Source organism: Scomber japonicus, chromosome 1 (assembly GCF_027409825.1).
Source record: "Scomber japonicus isolate fScoJap1 chromosome 1, fScoJap1.pri, whole genome shotgun sequence".
Lineage (NCBI taxonomy): Eukaryota > Metazoa > Chordata > Actinopteri > Scombriformes > Scombridae > Scomber > Scomber japonicus.
Genome location: NC_070578.1, coordinates 10,666,087 through 10,687,808, shown reverse-complemented (window position 1 = coordinate 10,687,808; position 21,722 = coordinate 10,666,087). Strand labels below are relative to the sequence as shown.

The window sequence follows — 21,722 nt, the reverse complement described above, 5'->3', positions numbered from 1 at the left end:
GTAGAAAAATGGAAACACTCAAAGAGAACATCATCAGAGATGATAAAACATCCTCTGATGTTTGCTTCGTATTTGTGCTTCAATATTGACTGACTTTAAGAAAAGGACACACCATGTCTGACTCCTCCTTCAGTCTGCAGGCTTCAACTAAAAAGGAGGAGAAACTCAGGGTTAGTTGAAGAACACCTGCCAGCGAGCAGGTTAGTTTCACGGAGAATGTTGCCAGGGTAACTGACTCAGAGTTAAGCTGAACTGGCTTTGTGAAACCGAAAAACCAGAGTTTCCCTCATCTCAGGGTTAACTAACTCAGAGTTTTCACTAAACCTGCTTTCTGAAACAGGCCCCGGGTTGACACACCCCCTGCCTTTAAACGCCTCTACGAAACAGAAGTCTCTCAGTAAGCTCAGAGACGGACAGAAGATGATCCTCTTATTTCTACCAGCATGTTTGTTATTATCAAACCTCTACGGTTTGACAAAAGCGAACTTAACGCATAAACCAAGGATGATATTCACAGAAGAAGGTAAATTTCATTCTATTTCCTAACATAAATACAGCCTGATAACATCGCGATGTCGTTTCCACAAGAGAGAGCACAAGGACATTATTTTAAACTGCTTTACACGTTTGTTACGTTTCATGTTAAAGCTATATGTGACAACAATCTTCATATACACCATCAGAAAATATATCTGCCTTGCCGCAGTAATTATCAGAAGTGCTTCTGGCACTAACAGCCGTGTGTTGGAGCAGCCCTCCAAGTCTTAGTTGTAGTTGTCCTTAACGTTCCTCTTTTAATCTGAATGTTTGTTAACATGTTCAGTTTTAACATCACTGATGCTATTTGCTGATTACATGGTCTCATAACTGTTAAAGAAGAATATAAGAATAGAGCCATTCATTTAAATAGTTACTGTACTCTTTAACCAGTAGCTTATCAAAATTCACTATAGAATATTGTGGAAATATTAAAACTAACACATGTATGAAAAATTATTAATTATTATCAAATTAAATTGAACAAATGAATTAACCTTAATTAAATCAATACGGGAAGCTGTGATATTATTTTGGACAACAGGGTCTTTTATTTTTTTAACAGAATGTTAAAAACCACAAGTGTAAATAATAATAAATGAATTATGCCTGAATACCATTTAGCTACTACATTTTAAGGGTCCTGATTAAGACCTGATCATACTTGAATTGTGGAGCTAATATCAGGGAATTAAAAAAGTACGTGACATGCCAATCAATCAATCAATCAATCAATCTTTATTTATACAATGCCAACTCACAACAAAATTCATCTTAAGGCACTTTACACATAGAGCAGGTCCAGACCACACTCTTTAATTTCATTTAGAGGGACCCAACATTCCCACATAAGGGCGCACTATTGGCAGTGGCAAGGAAAACTCCCTTTTAATTGGAAGAAGACGTGTTTTTCCTAATGATGTGAGTGACCATTGTGTGATAGCAGTAGTGTGAGACACGAGGATCCCTAAAAGTAAGCCTGTTTTTTTACAGAAAAAATGTAATATGAAAGCTGTTTCATGATTTTTGCATGATTTGTATAATTTTAATTGGGAGAGAATTGCCCTATTTGATGAAGTTAGGATTAAAGGACGTGATAATCCTTGGTTTACAACAACCTGGCAGATGTACTACATGAACGTAATACTGCTTGGGCTAGGGCACACAAGTCAAGAGTAGGCTGATTGGCTTAATTTTAGACAATTGAGAAATAAATGTACCTTTCTCCTTCAAAAGGCAGAGGCTGAATTTACTTGTCCACGACTATGGAAAGCCTCAAAAACCCAAAGAAATTCTGGAAACCATCAAATCATTGTCTGCTGTAACTCAATGAATCTTCCTACCAGTATACTTGTTGATTCTCTCAGGGTAACAGACAGGACAGCAATGTTCAATGTTTTAATTGATGACCACTTCTCTTTTAAGGAGCACTTTCAGTATGTTTTTAAAAAGCTGAAGCTCTTATTAGGATTTTATTTTAGAAACCAGTCTTGCTTCTCTTTTTATGAAAAACAGAAACTTTGTTCTCTACACTGAAATAAACTAGTTATCGTTGCTAGGCTTTACGCCGATCTGATTGGCTATATCGGATCGGCCGATATTTAGCATTTTATGCAATTTGTGAGATTGGATGTAATGTCTTAATTGGCCGATCCGATCAATGTCGTCATGTTGAAACTTTTTGCAGATGCTCCCGTTGCATAGATTGCAGATGACTTGTGTTTTATCTGTCTCATTTACTCTGAAGAAGTTCCACACCACCAACAGCTAGTTTTGAGCCCTGTCACGATGTGACGGACAATAAAGTTTTTTTTAATATTGAATCATTAGCTGTCTGATTCAAACAAACATGTGGGTGTTGTGGGCAGAAATGTAGCTACCTGGATAGGGAACACAAGGAGGAGCATGCCGAGTTTAAGAAACAGAGCGTGGACAAAGAAGACGTGATCGGATCGGTGATCGGTTTATTTAAACTCACTGATCGGTGATCGGCCCCAAAAATCCTGATCGTGTAAAGCCTAATTGTTACATGCTATCTTAACTTGTAAGAACAGAATTAGGAAAGAAAGCATTTAGGTTTTTGGCACCAGTTGGTTGGAACAATCTTCAAGTTGAACTTCGTCTTCAAAACCTGGTACCCTTGACTGTTTTTAAGGATCTCCTGAAGGCTCTGTAGTCCAGGCTCTCTGTATACTAGTGTTTTATATAAGTGGTTTTTATTTGACTAATTATTTGATGTCCAATTTTTAATTAGTTTTTGTATTGTAACTGTGTTTGCTGCTGTCTTGGCCAGGTCTCCCTTGGAAAAGAGATCTATGATCTCAATGTGACCAACCTGGTAAAGTAAAGGCTAAATAAAAAGCAGAACTGGGCTCTGCTGAGAATAAGTTCTAGCCAATATGTTAAGCATGTCAGTCACACATATTAAGGAAGTTTGCAATGTGGTTTTCGCTAGCATGAATTTTCCCATGTCCACCTTCATGTTTACGTGTTTATTTTTGCTGATTTAGCAACTTGAATCACGTTTTGTATTTTAATGTCTGTTACTGTCCAAACCTATGTGCTTCTGAGCATGTTTTCATTTGCGATGTTGTGTGTGGGCCTGTCTGTTGATAAAAATGTGAACCAGTATTTCTCTGAGGCTTTGGGTATCAGCAACATAAAACAGTCCATAAGTCGATGATTCTATCATGTGAAATACAGTGCTACATTTAGCCTCTCTCACTACAATCAGCTTTGCCAAGGTGCCAAAGAGTTCTGTTTCACTAAAAATAGATCAAAAGATTAGAAAGTATTCTTCTTATCGTCATATGTAAGACATGACACAAACAAGGCGCGTTCCTCAAATCTGTAGTTGACACAAGACAGCTAATTTTAAACAAGATAAAGGTGTAAAGATGGTTGTCATTTGTATTGTGCTTTTCTGATATTAAAGAAGACATAGCACAGACACAGTGAGTCTCAATCTGTTAGTTGTGTTTTTAATATGTTATGTGGTTATAAATGTAATATCCTGTTTTCACTTTTGGTTGGGTAAAACAAGCAATTTGAAGATATCATTGTGGGATGGGGGGATTGCAATGAGCAGTTTAAGATTAGGACGTTAATGAAATCCATGTCCCCCTCAGGAGGAACTGTAAAAACTTCTTTTCATCAGGTCAAATTTTTAATTAATCAATCAATCTTTATTTATTTATATAGCGCCAAATCATGTAATCTCAAGCCACTTTTTACAAAGAGCAGGTCTAGACTTTACTCTTTAATCTAATTTAAAGAGACCCATTCCCCTATGACAGCAGCGAGGCAAAATCCTCCCTTTTTTTAATGGGAAGAAACCTCATGCAGAAGCGGATTGTAGGTGGGCGACTATCTGCCAGAGAGAGAGAGAGAGAGGCACAATAACAAACAACATTGAAAACAATGGGAGCGGATTTATGTGGTGACAGCAACTGTCCGCAAGGCCCTGCCTATCAGGACTCAGACGTCATGGGATCAAGATGTTTATGGCCCTGGGCTTCTGCATCCAGCTGTGAGGCGAGAGAGCACAAAGAACTCCAGGGAAGAGGTTTCAGTTAGTGAAATGCATTAATAGTAAATGAATGTAAATAAATAGAGATAGGAGTTCAGTGCAGCTGAGTTCTCCCGGCAGTCTATGTCTATAGCAGCATAACTAGTGGCTGGTCCAAGACAAGCCTGGCTGGCCCTTACTATAAGCTTTATCAAAAACGAAAGTTTGAAGTCTCTTTAATTCACCCAGATGTGTTCTATGACTAAAACTCATAACATTAGGGGTGGGAATTTCTCGGGCACCTTACAATTCAATTAAAATCCGATTCAGAGGGCTACGAATCGATTCTAAAACAATTCTTGATGCATCACATCCTCATTTTTCTCATGAGGTAAATTTTTCATCAATTGATACAAGAAGTCAGATAAATATGAACTCCGTTTTTTATTTAGAAAGTACTTTAAAAATCTGAATGTCAACATTCAATGAGCATGTTAAACATGGACGTCTTCACATTAAAATAAGTAAGTCAACAGTATAGACGTAGTAGGGGTCCAGAAATTTCCCCACCACTAGTTCCCATCAACCTCAGCTGTACTTTGTGTTTGGTGCTACCCAATAATACCAGGACCCACTGAACACCACACTTTTGACAGTGGTACTAATCACACTGAGAGCCAAATTAAACTAATATAAACTCTGAAATGTGACTGTGGTTGTCAGTAAGTCTCTGTGGTTGTCAATAAGTCTCTGTGGTTGTCAGTAAGTCTCTGTGGTTGTCAGTAAGTCTCTCTGATTTCAATGTTGTTTTATTGTAGAATCAACAATGACAAAGTTACCATTATTTGGAAGCGATACACCTGTACGTATTCTCGTGGGAGGAGACACTGTCACAGCTGTTGGACGAACACACCTGAAGTCATTCAATTTTCAAGACCCTAACAAGGTAAAAAGTATTTCTGACAAGATTTAATTACAAAGGTCATCTCAAACAAATATGTTGTGTTGGTTAATAAAATGACAGAAAAGTGACAGCTTTGTGTTCTATCTCTTCACAGACTCCTTTGGAAAAGAAGGTGTTGTGGCCGGGATGCACTCAACGAGTACAAGTGAGCACAGATCAGAGCAGTTGGAGTGTTGATTAGATCTGATCGTTACTGATAGTTTAATACTTCTTAAATGCTTGTTCTTGTCTTTTAGAATTGCAACTATAACATCGCTGTGGTGGAAGAGACAGGCAATACCAACGAAGTGTTTGTGTGTGGAACCAATGAAAGGCAAACGTTGTGCTGTAACATGGTAGGACACTGTGGAGATGTTTATGATATCTTACTGAGAATTGTATCATTTGACAGTAACTATCTGATTAAAACATAGTGAAATACTCCCAGAACCAGAGACACAGTAATAATACAGTTTTCTTCTGACTTGTAGTAACTGTTTCTGCTTATGGTGACTGGTCAAGTTGAAACTGTTTATGTGAAATAACACTGTGATGCAAGAAAGTCAATGAATTGTAACACTGTAACACTTCTTTGTCATTGTGTTTAAAAGGAAACACTTGTTAAAAACACCAAATAAAACACAATTTTTTTTTTACTTTTTGTGTTTCATTATAGATGCTATCACAGGAGTCAGCCCAGTGCATTTCCTCTGATAAGTTAAGGAATATTGAAGAAAGCATACGGGACTTCACCATAAAGGAAGGTGAATCATCTGTTCTTGGTGAGGGTTTTTTGTACTCATATGATTACTTTTTAAATTTCCTGATTAATTTGTCTTGCTTTTTGATTCACCAGTTTCAAATGATTTATGGAGCACTGTGCCATGTCTTATCTTTCTGTCATACTTCATAATGTAAATGACTTCCTCTACTCTGCTATAATTGCAAATATAAGAGTACTTTGGTGCTTCCTGTTCTTACCTACCACCATTAGTCAGCTGCGTGCTTGACTCTTGACTTCAGTTTGTCCAATTGAATTAACAGATCAAATCTACTACTTGCACATTATGTCTCTCACACAAGATGTGGTTATCCATAAGCAGTTTTTAGCTGCCACTGACAGGAAAACTGGTGTCTGTGTTATGAAAGGTGAACTGATACTTGCTGAAAACCAAAAGCACCATGATGCATCTATGACACCTTTTTAAAATTGCAATTGTTTCTTCAGTCCTTCCAACATCTGGAGAAGATGAGGCTCTCTTCCATACACTCTCTGGATCTCAAGTCAGTGTTGGCATCCACAAGTTTGGGAGAAATAAAGTTGGACCAGCAACCCACGATAAAGGTATTTAATATGGAGATGGATTGGTTTTCTCTTAAGACCTGAGAAGTTTATTTAGTTAAATGATGTCACTTAAATGTTTCTTTATGTCCCAAGGCTGTAGAGACAACTAATCACTTTGTTTTTCTGTCTCTAGAGCAGTACTATGTGGGTTTGGTACGCAGTGAACGGGAAGATGTGTCACAGAACAGAATTTATGCCTTCTATAAGGAGAAAAACAAGGACACAAGCTTGGACAGTGAGATGTGGCTGCCCTATGTGACCCAGGTTTGCATGGTATGGCCTGCAAAATCACACTTTCAGATTAACATATGAATAAAAACTGTATAATTTGCTTTTAGTAGCTGCTTGATTATTGCATGACAGTGTATTGCACATTTTGAGGGAGTAGTTGGCTCTTCCAGTGATTCTCCTCTGGCTGTATGTTGTATCTAGAATGACAAGGGTGGGCCCAAGAACAATCTACAGTTCAGCTGGACGTCCCAGATGAATGCCAGGCTCTATTGTGGAGACTCTGGTAACAGACAGTACTTCTCTGAGCTGATAGATGTGGCTACTATACATGCAGACCTGTGGCAGGATACCAGGATTTATGCACTCTTCAGAAATGAATGGTAGGTCATCCATGTGTACCAGCAAAGGTGGAAATATTGTATTGTATAACATATTGTAATGTCTTACTCAAGTAAAATCAGTTTGAGTCAAATTTCTTGTGCTTTTTCCAAAAATATAAACCAATGGGAAAAGTTCCAAAAGGCTTTTCAGTTTTGTGTGAGTCAAGAACAATAATGTGTGGTCCAGAATGACTTCGCTGTTATGTCTTCACGTGAAACAGCGTCACATGTTATGTCTAGCTGTAAAACTAAATCTTAATATGTGACCACAAACTAACATATCATGGGAATGAGATTAAATACAAGTAGTTTCATACACAGAAATACAAGAGGAACATGTAATGGGCAAACTATTGCAGATCATCTTCTATGTGCTTTAAAGATTATGATGATGAGATGTTTGCTTATGTTTCTATTTGTCTCAACAGGTGATACTTTCTTTTGGCTTCGTCTTAGTTTTTTTTTTTGTCAAATACTTTGGTTCCTGTCTCTAAACTTAGCCATGTCTGTTCAGCCTTTTTCACAGTTTAACTTCTGTTCCTCTCTCTAAACTTAGCCATGTGTGTTCAGCCTTTTGTACTGTTTTTGTAGCAGCATGGCTAAAATCTTTGCTGACCAAGAACTTTATTTGTGTTGTTACTGCAGACGGTTCAGTACAGACTTACTGATCCATGTGTCTCTCTGCAGGGGTATGAGTGCTGTTTGTGTCTACACGATAGAAGCCATTGACAACGTCTTCAGACAGTCCCCTTTCAAAGGCTCTGACAGACAAAGCAGCAGGTCTAGAAAGGTATGTGTCCTTCAGATACATTTGAAGTGAAAAATGTTACAATCGTAAATTGAGGTTTCAGTACACCTTAAAGATGGCACTGAAGCAGCAGAATAGCTGTGTTTCTCACTATTTCTTCAATAAACATTTTCCCAAATTTGGCTTATTATAATAATCCTTTTTGGCCTCAAAGTCATAATTGATATCAATTCCAGACTTTGGCTCCCTATAGTAGTAGTAAAATGTCCTATTGGTATATTGTAATATATTTTGAGCATTTTATGTTTTATTAGCTAGCCTACATAGAGATTACAATAAACGAAGGGTGAAAGAGATGAGGGAAGAGGGAATAATGAATGAACTGCAGGACTGGAGGTGGAAAAAACACTTTGCTGACTCAATATGAAAAGCTGAAGAAGTAGTTCTCTTTTTGTAAGCTCAGTGATTGCATCACTGCTCAAATGCACTTTAGTTTGTACATCAATTGATGAATGTGTTACAATTACTAATGCTATTTCAAATTGGCACACTCAGTTAAGTCCAAAACTAGGTCTCTACAGTCACTGCTTATAAGGTTAAAGATTCAGCATCTGCCTGTTTACAGAGTCATTTCTTCATGTGACAACTTTTAATGAGGAAGTAAATCACTAATAGAGCTATAAAACTTCAGTTATTATGAGTGACGTGTTTATTCTGTAGTTAACCATCTACCACAGATGTTCCAAATCATGTTGACAGTAGAACACTGCATTATTTCAAGATAAACAGGTTTCAATGCAAAAATTATCATCATTTCCTGTATAAAAAAGGCTAGCCTGTTTCAGCTGATGTGGTTCTCAAGAGAAGGAATGAAAAACAGAATATGTCCCTCTTTCATTAGTGTACAACCAAAAGTCTTCTTTCTTCAGTGTCTTCCAGATAGCACAAAGATTTCTGTAGATGTCCTGAACATGATCAAGAAGACCTCAGAGATGGAGCAGTGGGTCCAGCCTGTGGGAAACTCTGGCCCACTTCTGATTAATCGACACAGCTACACTCACATCCTTGCTGACAGTCTGCAGCACAAGAGGAATAATCACACAGTCCTGTTTCTGTCTCTAAGTGAGTACAATAGTGTCATGAATTAAGGAAGTTGATACTAATAATAATGTACTGTACTGTATATGTGTGCATATTTAATATTGATTACGCACACTGGTTGAAATCCCTTAATTAGTTTGTTATACTGGGTTAAAGCATTCATTAGCACAAGGCTAAATAAGACTGGCTTTCATACATGTGCAGTGCATGGGATATACCAAGGAGAGCAAAATACTTGTAACTCTTTATTAAGTAAGAGAAGAAACAAAGGACAGATTTTGCAGCATTGTGTATTTCACAAGAAATTATTTTCAGCTGTGTTGTAACTGATTTGGCCCACAGGCTCTCACTTGTCTATTGTTTCTGGGTTGTGAATCATCATAGGCATAAGCATTACTGAATAGTAGACAGGAAGTAATGGCCTCAGGGCATGGATCAAGTCACCTCTTAGGCTTGTTTTTGTAGGTGTGATGTGACTCCCTCAGGCTTCAAATACAAGTTTAATGCCTGAGGTTTGACGCACCAAGCTTCATGGTGTGGATCTTACACCATGCTTTAAACTTTTAAACTGAATGCCAAGTTGAAGTAGAGTGCTTTGTGGTACAAGTTGGCTTGGACTAAACACCAAAACTCCCAGATTTTAATCCCATCAATGATATCTAGCTTTACTTAGCCTCTTAAAAATAAACATAGTTTTCTTATGACTCAGCAACTGACTGACCTATGGTCTTAAACTACTGCCTTTGGTTTTGGTATGAGGTCAGTTGCTTTTCTTCCCAAAAACAAACATGCATCATCTGCAGTTATTGTGTGGGTTTATAGTGTGTTCTTTTATCTCATATGACTTACATGCTGTGTGGCTGCACTCTTTGTGGCACTTTGTCCTAGATGATTGCTCTTACTAAAAATGAAGAGAAACACATTACCAGTCCAGTAAAGTCAAACTGAAATTTGAATTATCTTAATGTTATTTTGTAAGGAAATGTCTACAGTCATAAACTGTAATGATACTGTGCATAAGTTTTTCCAATTTTCAAAACAGGATGAAATATTTGGACATACCCTCGAGCTTCTGGGTGGGTTTTTCATATGAACACAGTCAGCTGTCAACATAGAGTCAGCATTGATAACAAAACACACTGCCAACTTCTGTTATCTGATACTGACTGGAGCGTTGTCTTTCTTCCTATGAAGTCCTTCCCATCTGTGAAGATTCTTAGTAGGAGTATCAGTCATGCCTTTAAGTTTGCGTTACACTTGGTCAGTAGATATTGGTTAGCCTAGCTTGAAAACTTATAAGTTACTTTTTTCATGTTATTCAGCACCTGCTTCATTGGCAGCTGTTACACACTATCTAGCATTAGCTCCTTTATATTTTCCTTTTGGTTATTTCACTTTGAACCATAAGCACACAACATCAAGACGATAGAGTGTGTGTGTGTGTGTGTGTGTGTGTGTGTGTGTGTGTGTGTGTGTGTATAAATAATATAGCAACTTTGATTTCAGTTCAACTTAAATATTTGAAAGGCTGGAACGGTTTTGAAAAGTGTAACTAGGTGGAAAACAGAAGTGTAATTTTCAACCAAATTAGCTAAAGTTAGGGTGCTCTATAATTACATGTTAGCCCCACACAGAGTGAAATTTCATCACCATCCCCTTCCTTTGACCTCCAGACTCTCACTAGCACATTCCAGTGAATGAGAAAGTTTTTCCAATCTTTTGACTGGTACTGTATATATGACAACAACCTACAGCAAGTGTAGCCTACAGCCTCTAAGTGTGAGTGGAAATGAGCCTACTGAACACGGTTATAAAATGCCCAAACAACTGGCACAGTCCAAGTAGCCAAAACAATCCTAAATCAGCACTTCAGCTTTTTTTGTCAGCTTCAAATCATAAATACTCTATCCATGCCCAGGTTGGTCTACCTATTCACATATTAATCTGGTTCTTTCCACTTTGTAGCAGTAACTGGATAAAGGTGTTAAGCAGGTTTTGAAGTAGAAGGATTTCTTACAAATCTTTTTTTATCAGAAAGTTTGCTTTTCTTTGCCTGAGTCATATCAGGTTTTGGTGTATTTAGACATGTTTTTGGTATTAAGTCATCCTCTCCTCCTTTCCCTCTCCTGTGGCTTTTAACAGGGAATGGAGGAGTTCACAAGGTGACGCAGAATGAAAGTCAAGCCTTTGTCATTGCGGGATTTCAACCTTTCCACCACAGCGCCCACATCCTCAGCATCACCCTTAACCAACCCTCTGTGAGTAATGTCTTTTCCTCACCCAGACACCATCAAGGTGGGAGGATGGAAGTTCTATTCATATTGAGATTGTGTTTTTTGTGAGATAAATGAAAATAGTGGTACCTCTTAAAATGGTGTACATTTTTTGGATGCTTTATCCAGAACGTTAGTGTTTTAATAAAAGGATCAATAATGGATGTACTGTGTATTCTTTACAGAGGAAACTGTATGTGAGCTCCACAAGTGAACTGGTCCAACTGGACGTGGCAGACTGTACCCATTATGGACACACCTGCCAGGAATGCATCTTAGCCAGAGATCCGTACTGCGGCTGGGATGGTGGACACTGCGTCCTTGCAACAGAGTAAGACCACTGATCTCTAGCTGGAATGAGTTTTCTTGTAACCCAACAAATATAACATTCACTGTTTCTGACCAAAAGGCATAATGTGTGTATCTGATGTGTTGAGTCCATCACTTCACTCATAAAACAACATGTCTCATGCTCAAAAAATCTTTTAAATTGTGCAAGTAGGGATGTTAGGCAACAACGTAGTCAGACTTGAGGTATTGAACTAGCAGCAGTAAAATGTATCACAACACCCGAGTGCTCGCATGAATGCTTGTGCATCCTTGTGTGTGTGGACGATACAAACAAAACATCACTTCATTGTGCTTCTAGTGGTCAAGAACTCTATAACTTTATAGTACCATGCAAAGGATATACGTCATGGCCCTCCAGACGTGCCCCATAGTGTGTACACAATGTTTTATTGTCAGTTACTGGACTGATGGTGTAATGGGTGACTACTATTGACTCACTGCAAATCGCACCTTTTTCGATGACGACAATTCATGTCATCAAAATATGTCAGTACTTAACCAATACCATCACCTAGCTAGTATTTAACCCTGCTACAGAGCAGTTAGCTAGATCTACAGTTTATTTATTTTGTACACACTACCAACTTCTATTTTGACAACATGTTTATCTCACAGTCAGCTGTTTGGGTTGGCAGCTGTTAAACCAGCTTAGTCATGAGAAAACAGTATGTTACTCAGTCCAACTTAACTTGACTTATTTAGCCATTGTTTAAGCAGAAAATATGATGATGGTAAATACCGAGCATAGAGATGAAGAAAGCAGAAGATGAATATTCTACAGTAGTAGTTTGAGAGGTTTCTGTGGACATTTTCATGGCTAAATGTGAGTGTCATATGTGCAATCAAGCAAAAGTGAAAGATATATAGAGCCTCCTGATTTAAAACAGGACTTTCCTAAAACAATTGATAACAGCAGAGGTAGGATTTCCCATCACTCAAGAACACACACAACAATAAAACAGAGGGGATTTAATACTGAAGCCATAATTCAAAAGAAATAAACAGAAACAGTGTCAGAGAGGATTGTTTGAGTTTCCACTGTAAAGATTTGTTTAATGATCATCTGATGTGGCTGTTTGCAGATAAACAGAAGTCACATGACTACAGTCACTTGACTAGTTTGACTAAAATGTGTGGTTGTTATTGTTGTAAAGTACAGCTAACAGAAAAGGTTTCATTTCAACACATTCTCATTACGACAAGACATGTTCTTTATTACTATGAGAAAAAAATGGGATGGATTTCTTTTGTTTGCAGTATGGCAACTTTTATCTCTTAAATTTAAAAAGTGTTTTTATCTCTTGAGGAAATCAAGTAAATTGTATCTAATATAAAAATATATCTCATCCTGTGCATCTGTTCAGTTATGATAATAACATTGAAAGGAGAACTTGCAATTGCCACAGAGACACAGTGTGATCACAAGTTTAAATAAAGCTATAAATAAAGGTTGATTTCACCGGAAAAGGAAGTAACATGTCACAGGAGAGGCTCTTATACAACCACAACAGGTGGAGAACTAGATTTCCCAATGTGGGGTGTGGGTGTGTGTGGGTGTGTGTGGGTGTGTGTGGGGGTGTACGCTACATAAACACCTAATTCTGCATATTTCACAGAGGTGTACTTCTGCAAATACCCTCTCTCTTTCAGATGTAGTTGCTGACTTTCCTGTGAAGGATATATTTGGTTCAAATGTTAGTCTGATTCAAAATGTATTGATTTAGTCTATTGGAAATGATGGTAGTATTAGTCATGGTAGGATACTACTATCTGAATACTATGAATCATAATAGGAGTGTATTGTTGTTCTGACTAAAACTTATAGTCAATTTCCACTTAATCCATGTATATAGTGCTACTAACTCACCGCCTAAGGCTGTAAACACTATGACTCCATAATATATTGAAACCATTCAGATTAAATTCTTCAGTTTTCCTGTTGTTTCCAAAAAGAACACAAATACACATGATTTAAAATGATGCACTGTTTTCTGATTACAGAGACTTGAGCTTACGTCTAAAAACAGTTTTAAAAGTGTGAAGCCTTAGAGGCAAGAACACTGATGGGTTTCTGTGTTTTGGGGTCGTGAGCGGAAAGCCAGCCCACAATGCATTTCCTGAGCAGTGTGTTCAACTTTCCCTTATCAGTAATGTAACACAAACACTGTGTGGTATTTTAAATGCAGTGCTGGAGCCAGTTTGTTTTGGTTTCATGAAAGTTTTAAGAGAGTTTTTAATCCATTATGAGAGTGTATTGTGTGCATCAACATGAATTTAAAAGCCTGAGCCACTTTCATGGGCTGATGACATTTTAGATTTTAACACATTTAATTCTCTTTCGTGTGCGTGTGTGTGTGCATAATGGTGGTGAGTTTTATAACTTCCTGTAATAGAAACTCATGTTAAATTCACTGTGTATGTCATGTAACTGGTAGATCTTTATAACTCAGATTCATTGTTTCTTTCATAGGAGCACACTGCAGGATGTGGACAATGGCAGCTGTGATAAATGCCCTTCTGCTTCTCCATCACATTATCAACCCTTCAAAGGTATGAAGATATTTAAGAGTTTACTACCATGAAAATTCCCATCTGTACTGTTAAAGACCTCATGAACTATACCTGTATTCACATATATAACAGAGAGGTTTGACATGTACTGAAATACAAGAAGTTGCTGTGGTATCAGCTGGTCATAAATAAGAACACACCTAAAACCTAAATCAACTAGTGGACACATGTAGTGGTCATTAAAGGTTAACAGTAATGAAATATTATTTAAAGCAAAGTTTGTGCACAAATGTTACTATCTCATGCATTAATAACTATTTGTGACAGAATTTCCAGTACATGTCAACCCCAATTTCTCCACATACTTTACAACTATTGTAAAACACACTCCTGTCTGAGCAAGACACTAAACTGAAAAAAGGGTTAGGGTTAGGGTTAGGGTTATTTTATCTTGTTTCACACTCTGCTGCTAATTCAAACTGGGTGCGGTCCCACTTTATTTATGGTGAAGGAAGCGGTTGACTGATTTCATTTCTTGTAGTTTTTAGCATTAGTTACTTCTTGTAAAGATAAGAGAGGCGTGAATGAGTGTGTGAATGATTAGATCCTCCTGATGAGCAATTTGACACCCTGCATGGTATTCCCTGCCATCAGCATATGAATGTGTGTGTGAATGGGTGAATTTATCCTTTTTAGTGCAAATGCCTTTTGAGTGGTCAAAAGACTAGAAAGGTAGTATACAAGTGCAGTTCATTTACATAGGCTCTGATGTTCCTTCACACAACAAACAATGTAATTAGCCAATAATAATATAATCTAATGCTAATAACATAAAATCAATCATAATATCTTTTTTTTTTATCCACACCATAAATGACTAAATACAACTTCAAAGCCAGCCTTGCAATACACATATAGCTCACCTGCCTACTTGCAGGTGTTTCATACTGTACTTGTGATGATGCATCAGTTAATTTGTGGCTGCTGAACAGACTCGTCCATGAACAATCATTAGGTCGTTTCATTATTTGCTGAGTGGACTGATGTTTAGTGAACTGAATGGATGATGACAGGGAAATGCTGCTCTATGTGGCCTTGCAAGATACCTTGGATATAAAGGGATGTCAGTTCCTGACAGGCAGATGTATTCTACATATAACAACTACTGCAAGCTAATATAATGCAAATGTAATGCAAATTATCTTCAGCAAATCAGTTTGCTTAAAGCTATATACAGTGGAGTCCAAAATTTTCCACTCTCCAAGAATAGGTAAGTGGTCACCGTATGTAAAAGATGTATATTTGTAACTTGGGACAAATATACACTGGAATTTATTTTATTTCCCTTTTAATTAAGTTCATTCAAGGTCTTGCAGGCCTTGAACCACATGCATCAGAACAGTGTGTGTTGGGACAGCATTGATAACATATTTTTTATTTGCACATACAGTGCAAATATAAAATTGTAAAGTCAAATATACATGTAAAACATATTACTGAGTGTAGACACAGCTGAACTGGTTTTACTGCCTGACAGCTGAGTGTGTTCTGTGTGAGCCAGACAGGTGTATGCTTCACAGAATATCATCATCATCATAATATTTGAACTTTGTGGCTCATTATGTTTTTGACGTTTTTCTCTGTTATTACAGTCATGTCATGTCATCATTGATCTGTATTACTGACTTGACTTTTATCAACACTTACCACATGCTTCACACGAAATGAAACACTTACAACCACAGGACTTCCAAGAAGTGTTGTCTTACTTAGCATGCAATATGCTTATACTTATGTGTCAGTGACATCGTGACCTTTGCTCATGATGTTTGCGCTACGCTCACAGACAAACACTGTCCTGCAGGTAAGTTATTATGATAGGTAATAATAAAATGGATCATGTGTCCACTATCTGTTCATAACTACCAACATGCAGTCTATACTGCTGTGGTTGACTCTGTGACCATATCAGCTGCAGCAGGCAGCTCTAAAAACCAACAGCACGCTATCTTCCCAGCACCACACAATGGACAGACTAAGTTAGTAGCTGGCGGGTGAAGACAATGGAGCATTTAGCAGCTATTTATTCCTCATTCACAAAGCATCACATCACAAAAATAGCTAAAGTAAAATAATTCACACTGAGACCTTTTGGGTGTGCCATACTCTACAGCAACTTATTTTCATTCCTAAATTAAGTGGAGTCTCTTTCAAATCAATTTTAATTTGATATCACCATTACTTTTCAATTATTTTACTTGCTTGACAAAAGAAAGGCCCTCCTACATCCTGAAACACCTCCTCCACCCTCCATCTATAATACACTGGTGCACTTCAGATGTCACATTTGCCTTATTGCATCAATAAACCTACACCATCTGTTGCATACAGGAAGAGGATCCGGCTGTAATAAGGAACCTGCATGGCTAAAAAGGTTAAATAAAACAAACAAATTAAAACCACCTTTAACTTTGAGCTTGTGTTCTTTTCTCTGTGATAGGATCAGGCAGCAGTGAGGATAGCACTATGGACAGGATTAAGGTCCCCTCTGAGTCCAAGTATTTCCTCCAGTGCCAAGTGACTTCCCACCATGCCCAGTACATCTGGCTCCATGATGGTAAACCAGTATCCTGCAGCATGACGGATCAACAGTGCCTTCTTCTAATCGACAGCATGGGTCCTGAGAAAGTGGGATCTTACAAATGTGAGTCAGAGGAGATGGGCCACAAAATAGTCCTGGCACAGTACCGAGTAGAAATGGGAAGCGGGTCAGGGATCCGCTCATCAGGTCCACTGGTCCTGGTTTGTCTGGTGGTGACACTGATCAAGACTGTGTCCTGCTGGTCCTGAGTAAATATGATTCCAATGAAAGGAGACAGATGTTAATATTGAATCATCATCAACCAAAACATTTTTATTTTTTCTTAGATTGACTAACAAAACTAAAGCATGCCAAGTGCAGTGAAATATTTGATGAAAAGTTCAATTTGACTAACGCTCTGCTTCATTGATGGTGAAAATTCAAATTAGAATAATCTATCATACATGATCAGTCATGAAGGCCGATGTGGAGGTTCAAAGCACATATTCAAATGAAGATAAAGCAGAAAATGGGCTTAAAAACTGAAACATCTCCATCTGAGCATGTGCAAATCCTTTCACCCTCCACTGCAATTGTGTATGCACCTTACGCCTTAAACAGCAGAATTTATATAATAATTCCACATCTTGCTGAATTTATTTTTGTAACTATATTTCTGATGACTTTGTTCCATATGTGTTCAATGCAAAAAGTTTCTCAGACTTTTTTCTATTAATGAAAGTTCTTCAAAGTTGAGTGTAAAATGTGAGTGGTCAGCAATAGTTAGTGTCTCCTGTATTATTATTACTATTCAAGTCACAGACAGTAGACATAAGTGTCAGATAAAAATATAACATATGGTCTTCTTGACTTGTATATATTATTTTTAATAGAATATGATATAAATTATTAATATGTGCAGGAAAAGTGATTAAAAGTCTAAACCACGTTATCTGTTGTTAGTCTAAGAACCTGCTGGTGTTTTCATAGTTTATCAGATACTTAGCTGGAATGCAATGATGCTAAATGTGTTGGTAAATGTAGTAGCATTACTGTCAAGTTTCTTAATATGCTGAAACTAGAGTCATACAGAAAGATGCAATGTGCTTCTTGTAACATGCCCTGCAAATGTTGCACCTACTTCCCTTACTGTGATGCATCCTAAGCAAAGTGTTTGTATTAGTGTGCACCTAGTTGCAACTTCCTTTGTTTTACTACCTCATTTTTGTTGGTTGCACTCTGAGCCATTTTGTCAAGGCTGTTAGTAGTTAGTTAGTTCAAGATGTCAAAATCAGATTGTGAAATGTTGAAAATGCAAAGTTTTTTTCTCTCCAGGTATGCTTATAATGAGTCAGTATGGTGTTTGAATGGAAAGAACAGAGTTGTGATATGTGTCACGTGTTAGCACTTCAACACATTATTCAGTTAGTTTCACCTTGTTGCTTTCAGAGCTGAAACACTTTATTTTGGGAATATTTGATGTGATTGTGTGATGTTTGTTACTTGTACAGATTTAGCATTAACTCCTATACTGTCATATCAGTGCAACAGAAGCAGCAATACTTTTTTGAATTTCATATTCTCCTTGTGTCAAAACCTGGTGCCTACATTACCCACAATACAAACAAATTCCATAGAAGTCTGGTTACATCACTTCTTTGTAATGCCACACCTTCAAACATTCCAATCATTTAAATGTTTGTCAGTAATCATCAGCTGTAACCCACGCCACCTTTGTTGACACCCGAGGACACTCATCAGGTTTCATTCATATGAACGCGTTGTACCACTTCCCAGAAATGTCATGTGTAAAAATGTTGCAACGTAAGGTTGAAGATATAAATGTGTCAAAAATCCAAATCAATTGCTCAAGTTTTATTAATTTTGATTGTAGGTAATGTGAACAGGATGTCACAGCCACACCCAGTAATGCTAATGATACCTGGCATAGGGCAGACTGTTTATTTTGATTGTTGTATGTTGTTTAACCTCCACTTTTGATTTGTACACTGTGCATTGCTAAATATATATTTTTGTAAGTTAAGAAAATAATTCTTTAAACCATGTTTCTGTATGTATGCATTCTTTTCTCTTTCTCTCTATGTATATAACAGATGTTTTTAAAAAGGTCACCCTGCAGTTTTGTGTCACTCTTCATACTCTCATACTGGAAACGATAGTAACACACTACATGCACTACTTCCTGTTTCATAGAATTAATGCTATTTAGCATCGTCACACTGATGGTGAGAATAATGTAATGTAAACCAAAACTGTTCCCGTCTCGGAAATGGGTTTGCACACAGACGCACAGAAAATACAGAAAGGCTTTTCTCAACCTACATTGTGACATTTATTCAAGCAACATTGCTATGAAGTGACTGGAGGGGAAAGCTCTCATGTGAAGTCTTCTTGGTTAATTGATTACATTTACATACTGGCACTCCCCAAAACCAGTGACTCAGAAAAATGTCTGAGTTGATGCACATGAGGAAAGTGACAAAGTGGTATTTCTTGTTTAGGAACTTGCTTAACTGATCTGAACTGAAATATCCTGTAGATATGAAAAGTGACCTAGTACCTTACTGGAAGAGAACTTTTAAAGGATGTGACAAATGCTTTTGTGGGAGTGTCACCAAGCAGATAAGGATGTGTGTGTGAGGATGTGATAAACATAAAAGGGTATGTCGTATGTTCTCTGAAACAAACAACATTTAAAAAGGAGAAGAAAAAACAAACACATGGAATAAGATATAAAGTAAAACTTTATCATGACATACAAGTTTAAAGCCCTGAGAACCATATCTTTATATTACTAATAAGAACAAAACTGAATGTGTGAAAACCACTTTGGAAAAGTGCTCCTCTTAAATACAATCAGCACAAACCAGTTTTTACAAGCATTCATGTGTTTTGTCCTATTTTTTTTTGTTTGCTTTAATCAAAGAGAAAACTATAATATAAGTAATATCATTATTATCATGTCCATACTAATAATAATAACAGTACAAAAATATGCACAAACCCCACAGTTCAATTAATATACGGAGCATTGTACAAGCCAAAAACAACAACATAAAATTGATAAATGAGGTATTCGATAACCACTTGCATATGCGCCTGTTTTTACACAGATCAGGTTAGTTTTTTTAAACAATTTAAAACTGAATTAACTCCAAAATCATCTGAGAGACAAAAGCTTCTGCAGACTTCCAACTTCACAGCTTCCTGAGTGACGAGACCTTGCCTGCAGTTACTGACGACGAAAATCCAAAAATGCAACACCAAAAACCAAAGTCAGTCTTAAGTAGCATTCAGCCAAGTGACCACAGCTTCTGTCAGTACTCGTCCCTCAATGTAGCTTCGACATCGAACTCAACAGTGACTGCAGCCCACTGCCCTGAGGTATTATGGTATGACGAGGTAGGGGGGGGTCTCTAATAGACACGCACATACAACACTTCATTTATACTCAGCCACACAGCAAGTCAGGTCTTAGGAGTTTGGAAGTTCATGAAGCCACCAGAAGGTTGCTAGTTTGAAGCCCAGAGATCAGAGAGAAGCAGTGAGTGACCAACCCTCAACACTTCTCACTCCACTGAAACTGTATGAATGTAAAGGAGGTCATTGACGGAAAATTTACCCTTTGATAAATGTTAATAATAAACAAACAACAAAAAGTTATTAACACTCATTAAGTCTGAGATGTCAAATGTATGTGTATGGGCTGCAACACAGGCTTCTCCTTCTTACTGTGACATAATAGATCTGGCGCCATCTGCAGTTTGCTTAATGGTATTACTGTGTTTCCATGTTTAGATGCACTAAAGTGCACCCATGTACTGTATATATACACTGAACTTGCTTTCTCACACACACACACTCACACACATTCACACACATGTACGTACAAAGGCAGTGAAGCTACACTATCAAACAGTCAATGCTTAGACTAAGCAGATGAAACAGAAAGCTTGGACTTGAAAATAAGAAAATGTTTTAGTAACACAGCCTAAATGATCAAGCTTAATAGTTACTAAAAAAGGTCCACCAGGAGAAAAAAAAAAAAAAGTCAGAACAAATAAATAGCAAAACTCTGTTGTTAACACAACTGGTGTCTTAACATCTGATTGGATTGTCCCCCCCCCCCCAAAAAAAAAGAAAAAGAAAAAAAGTGATTACTCTCCAAAGGATTAAGCTTGAAGAAAAAGAGACATTTTCCCAGCCAGTCGTGTAATGAAACATGCACTGGCCGGATCTCACCAGCAACTACTTTAAGGCGGCATCTACAATTCTCACGTTTATAAAATACAGTTATGTGTCATACAGGGTTCTGAAAGGTACACCAAAGGACTGACGGCACCACCCTCAAAGTCCTCCAACCCTTCAGCTGTGATCTGCACTGCAAAACGTCTGCAACACCTGACACGTAATGGCTAAAGTACAGTCTACTAAAAGCAACAAGGCTGCCCCACTCAGATCACACTGGGCTTTTAAAGAAGTCTCTAAAAAGCCTCACATTCAACACAGATAAAGCTAGAAAATTCATTTGTGGTATTTCAAAAATGTTTAACTTTAAAAGGGAGAAAAATACCTGAATATGGGTACAATCCATCCGTTTATGGATTATCAGGAAGCAGGGGTTTTTCTTCTTCTTTTTTAAATAACAAAGGGCCAGAGTTGTGGGCCTCTGTCCACACTGGCTGATGTGGCTCGTGTCCACAGTGGATAGTGGAGAGTGTTAAGCTTTAATTAGAGAACTAGCTCAAAAATGCCACAGCATCTGGCGCCACTGCCATTGATTGCAGGATTGGAATATACACACTAACAGCCTTTAAAATATCCAGCTAGACATGTCATGTAATAAGATTTTGAGTCTTTAAATTCCATTTTTCTTGAATCAAGCAAGAAAACTGTTCCACTTGCTTCAAATAAACTAAACAAAACATGAAAACCCTCAAAATCAGATGAAATGTATCATTTTAGTTGCCACCCACTGCGTCACCTGCTGGTGTGGGCAGGATTGTAAAAGGGTCCTTCAAGAGGAGCGACTGGGCTAGTCTTTGGTATCTAGCTGTGCAATAACCAGAGGCTAACGTGAACCAGAGGATCGAGGTGTTAAAAACGCTGGTCACATGATTGTACACATGCATATCATTTCGCCGCTGTCGTGAAAGAAGACGTTAAAATTGCGTTGTTTTTTTTTTTGTTCT

General features: G+C 37.6%; 1 protein-coding gene across 1 annotated transcript; it reads left to right on the top strand.

Annotated features, from left to right (window-relative positions):
* The first annotated feature begins 420 nt into the window (after nt 1-420).
* LOC128356295 (semaphorin-7A) lies at nt 421-17,187 on the top strand. Its single transcript, XM_053316793.1, has 14 exons — nt 421-523; nt 4,864-4,991; nt 5,104-5,154; nt 5,246-5,344; nt 5,665-5,770; nt 6,217-6,333; nt 6,467-6,606; nt 6,766-6,944; nt 7,632-7,734; nt 8,622-8,814; nt 10,936-11,051; nt 11,252-11,397; nt 13,888-13,967; nt 16,429-17,187. The coding sequence occupies exons 1-14, from the start codon at nt 421-423 to the stop codon at nt 16,776-16,778; spliced, it is 1,911 nt and encodes a 636-aa protein (XP_053172768.1). The 3' UTR covers nt 16,779-17,187.
* The last annotated feature ends 4,535 nt before the right edge of the window (nt 17,188-21,722 follow it).

Coding starts and splice junctions, on each gene's coding strand:
- LOC128356295 (XM_053316793.1), top strand. CDS start 421: ATGATCCTCTTATTTCTACCAGCATGTTTGTTATTATCAAACCTCTAC. Junction 6,334..6,466: donor ACCAGCAACCCACGATAAAG/GTATTTAATATG, acceptor TTCTGTCTCTAG/AGCAGTACTATGTGGGTTTG. Junction 8,815..10,935: donor AGTCCTGTTTCTGTCTCTAA/GTGAGTACAATA, acceptor GGCTTTTAACAG/GGAATGGAGGAGTTCACAAG.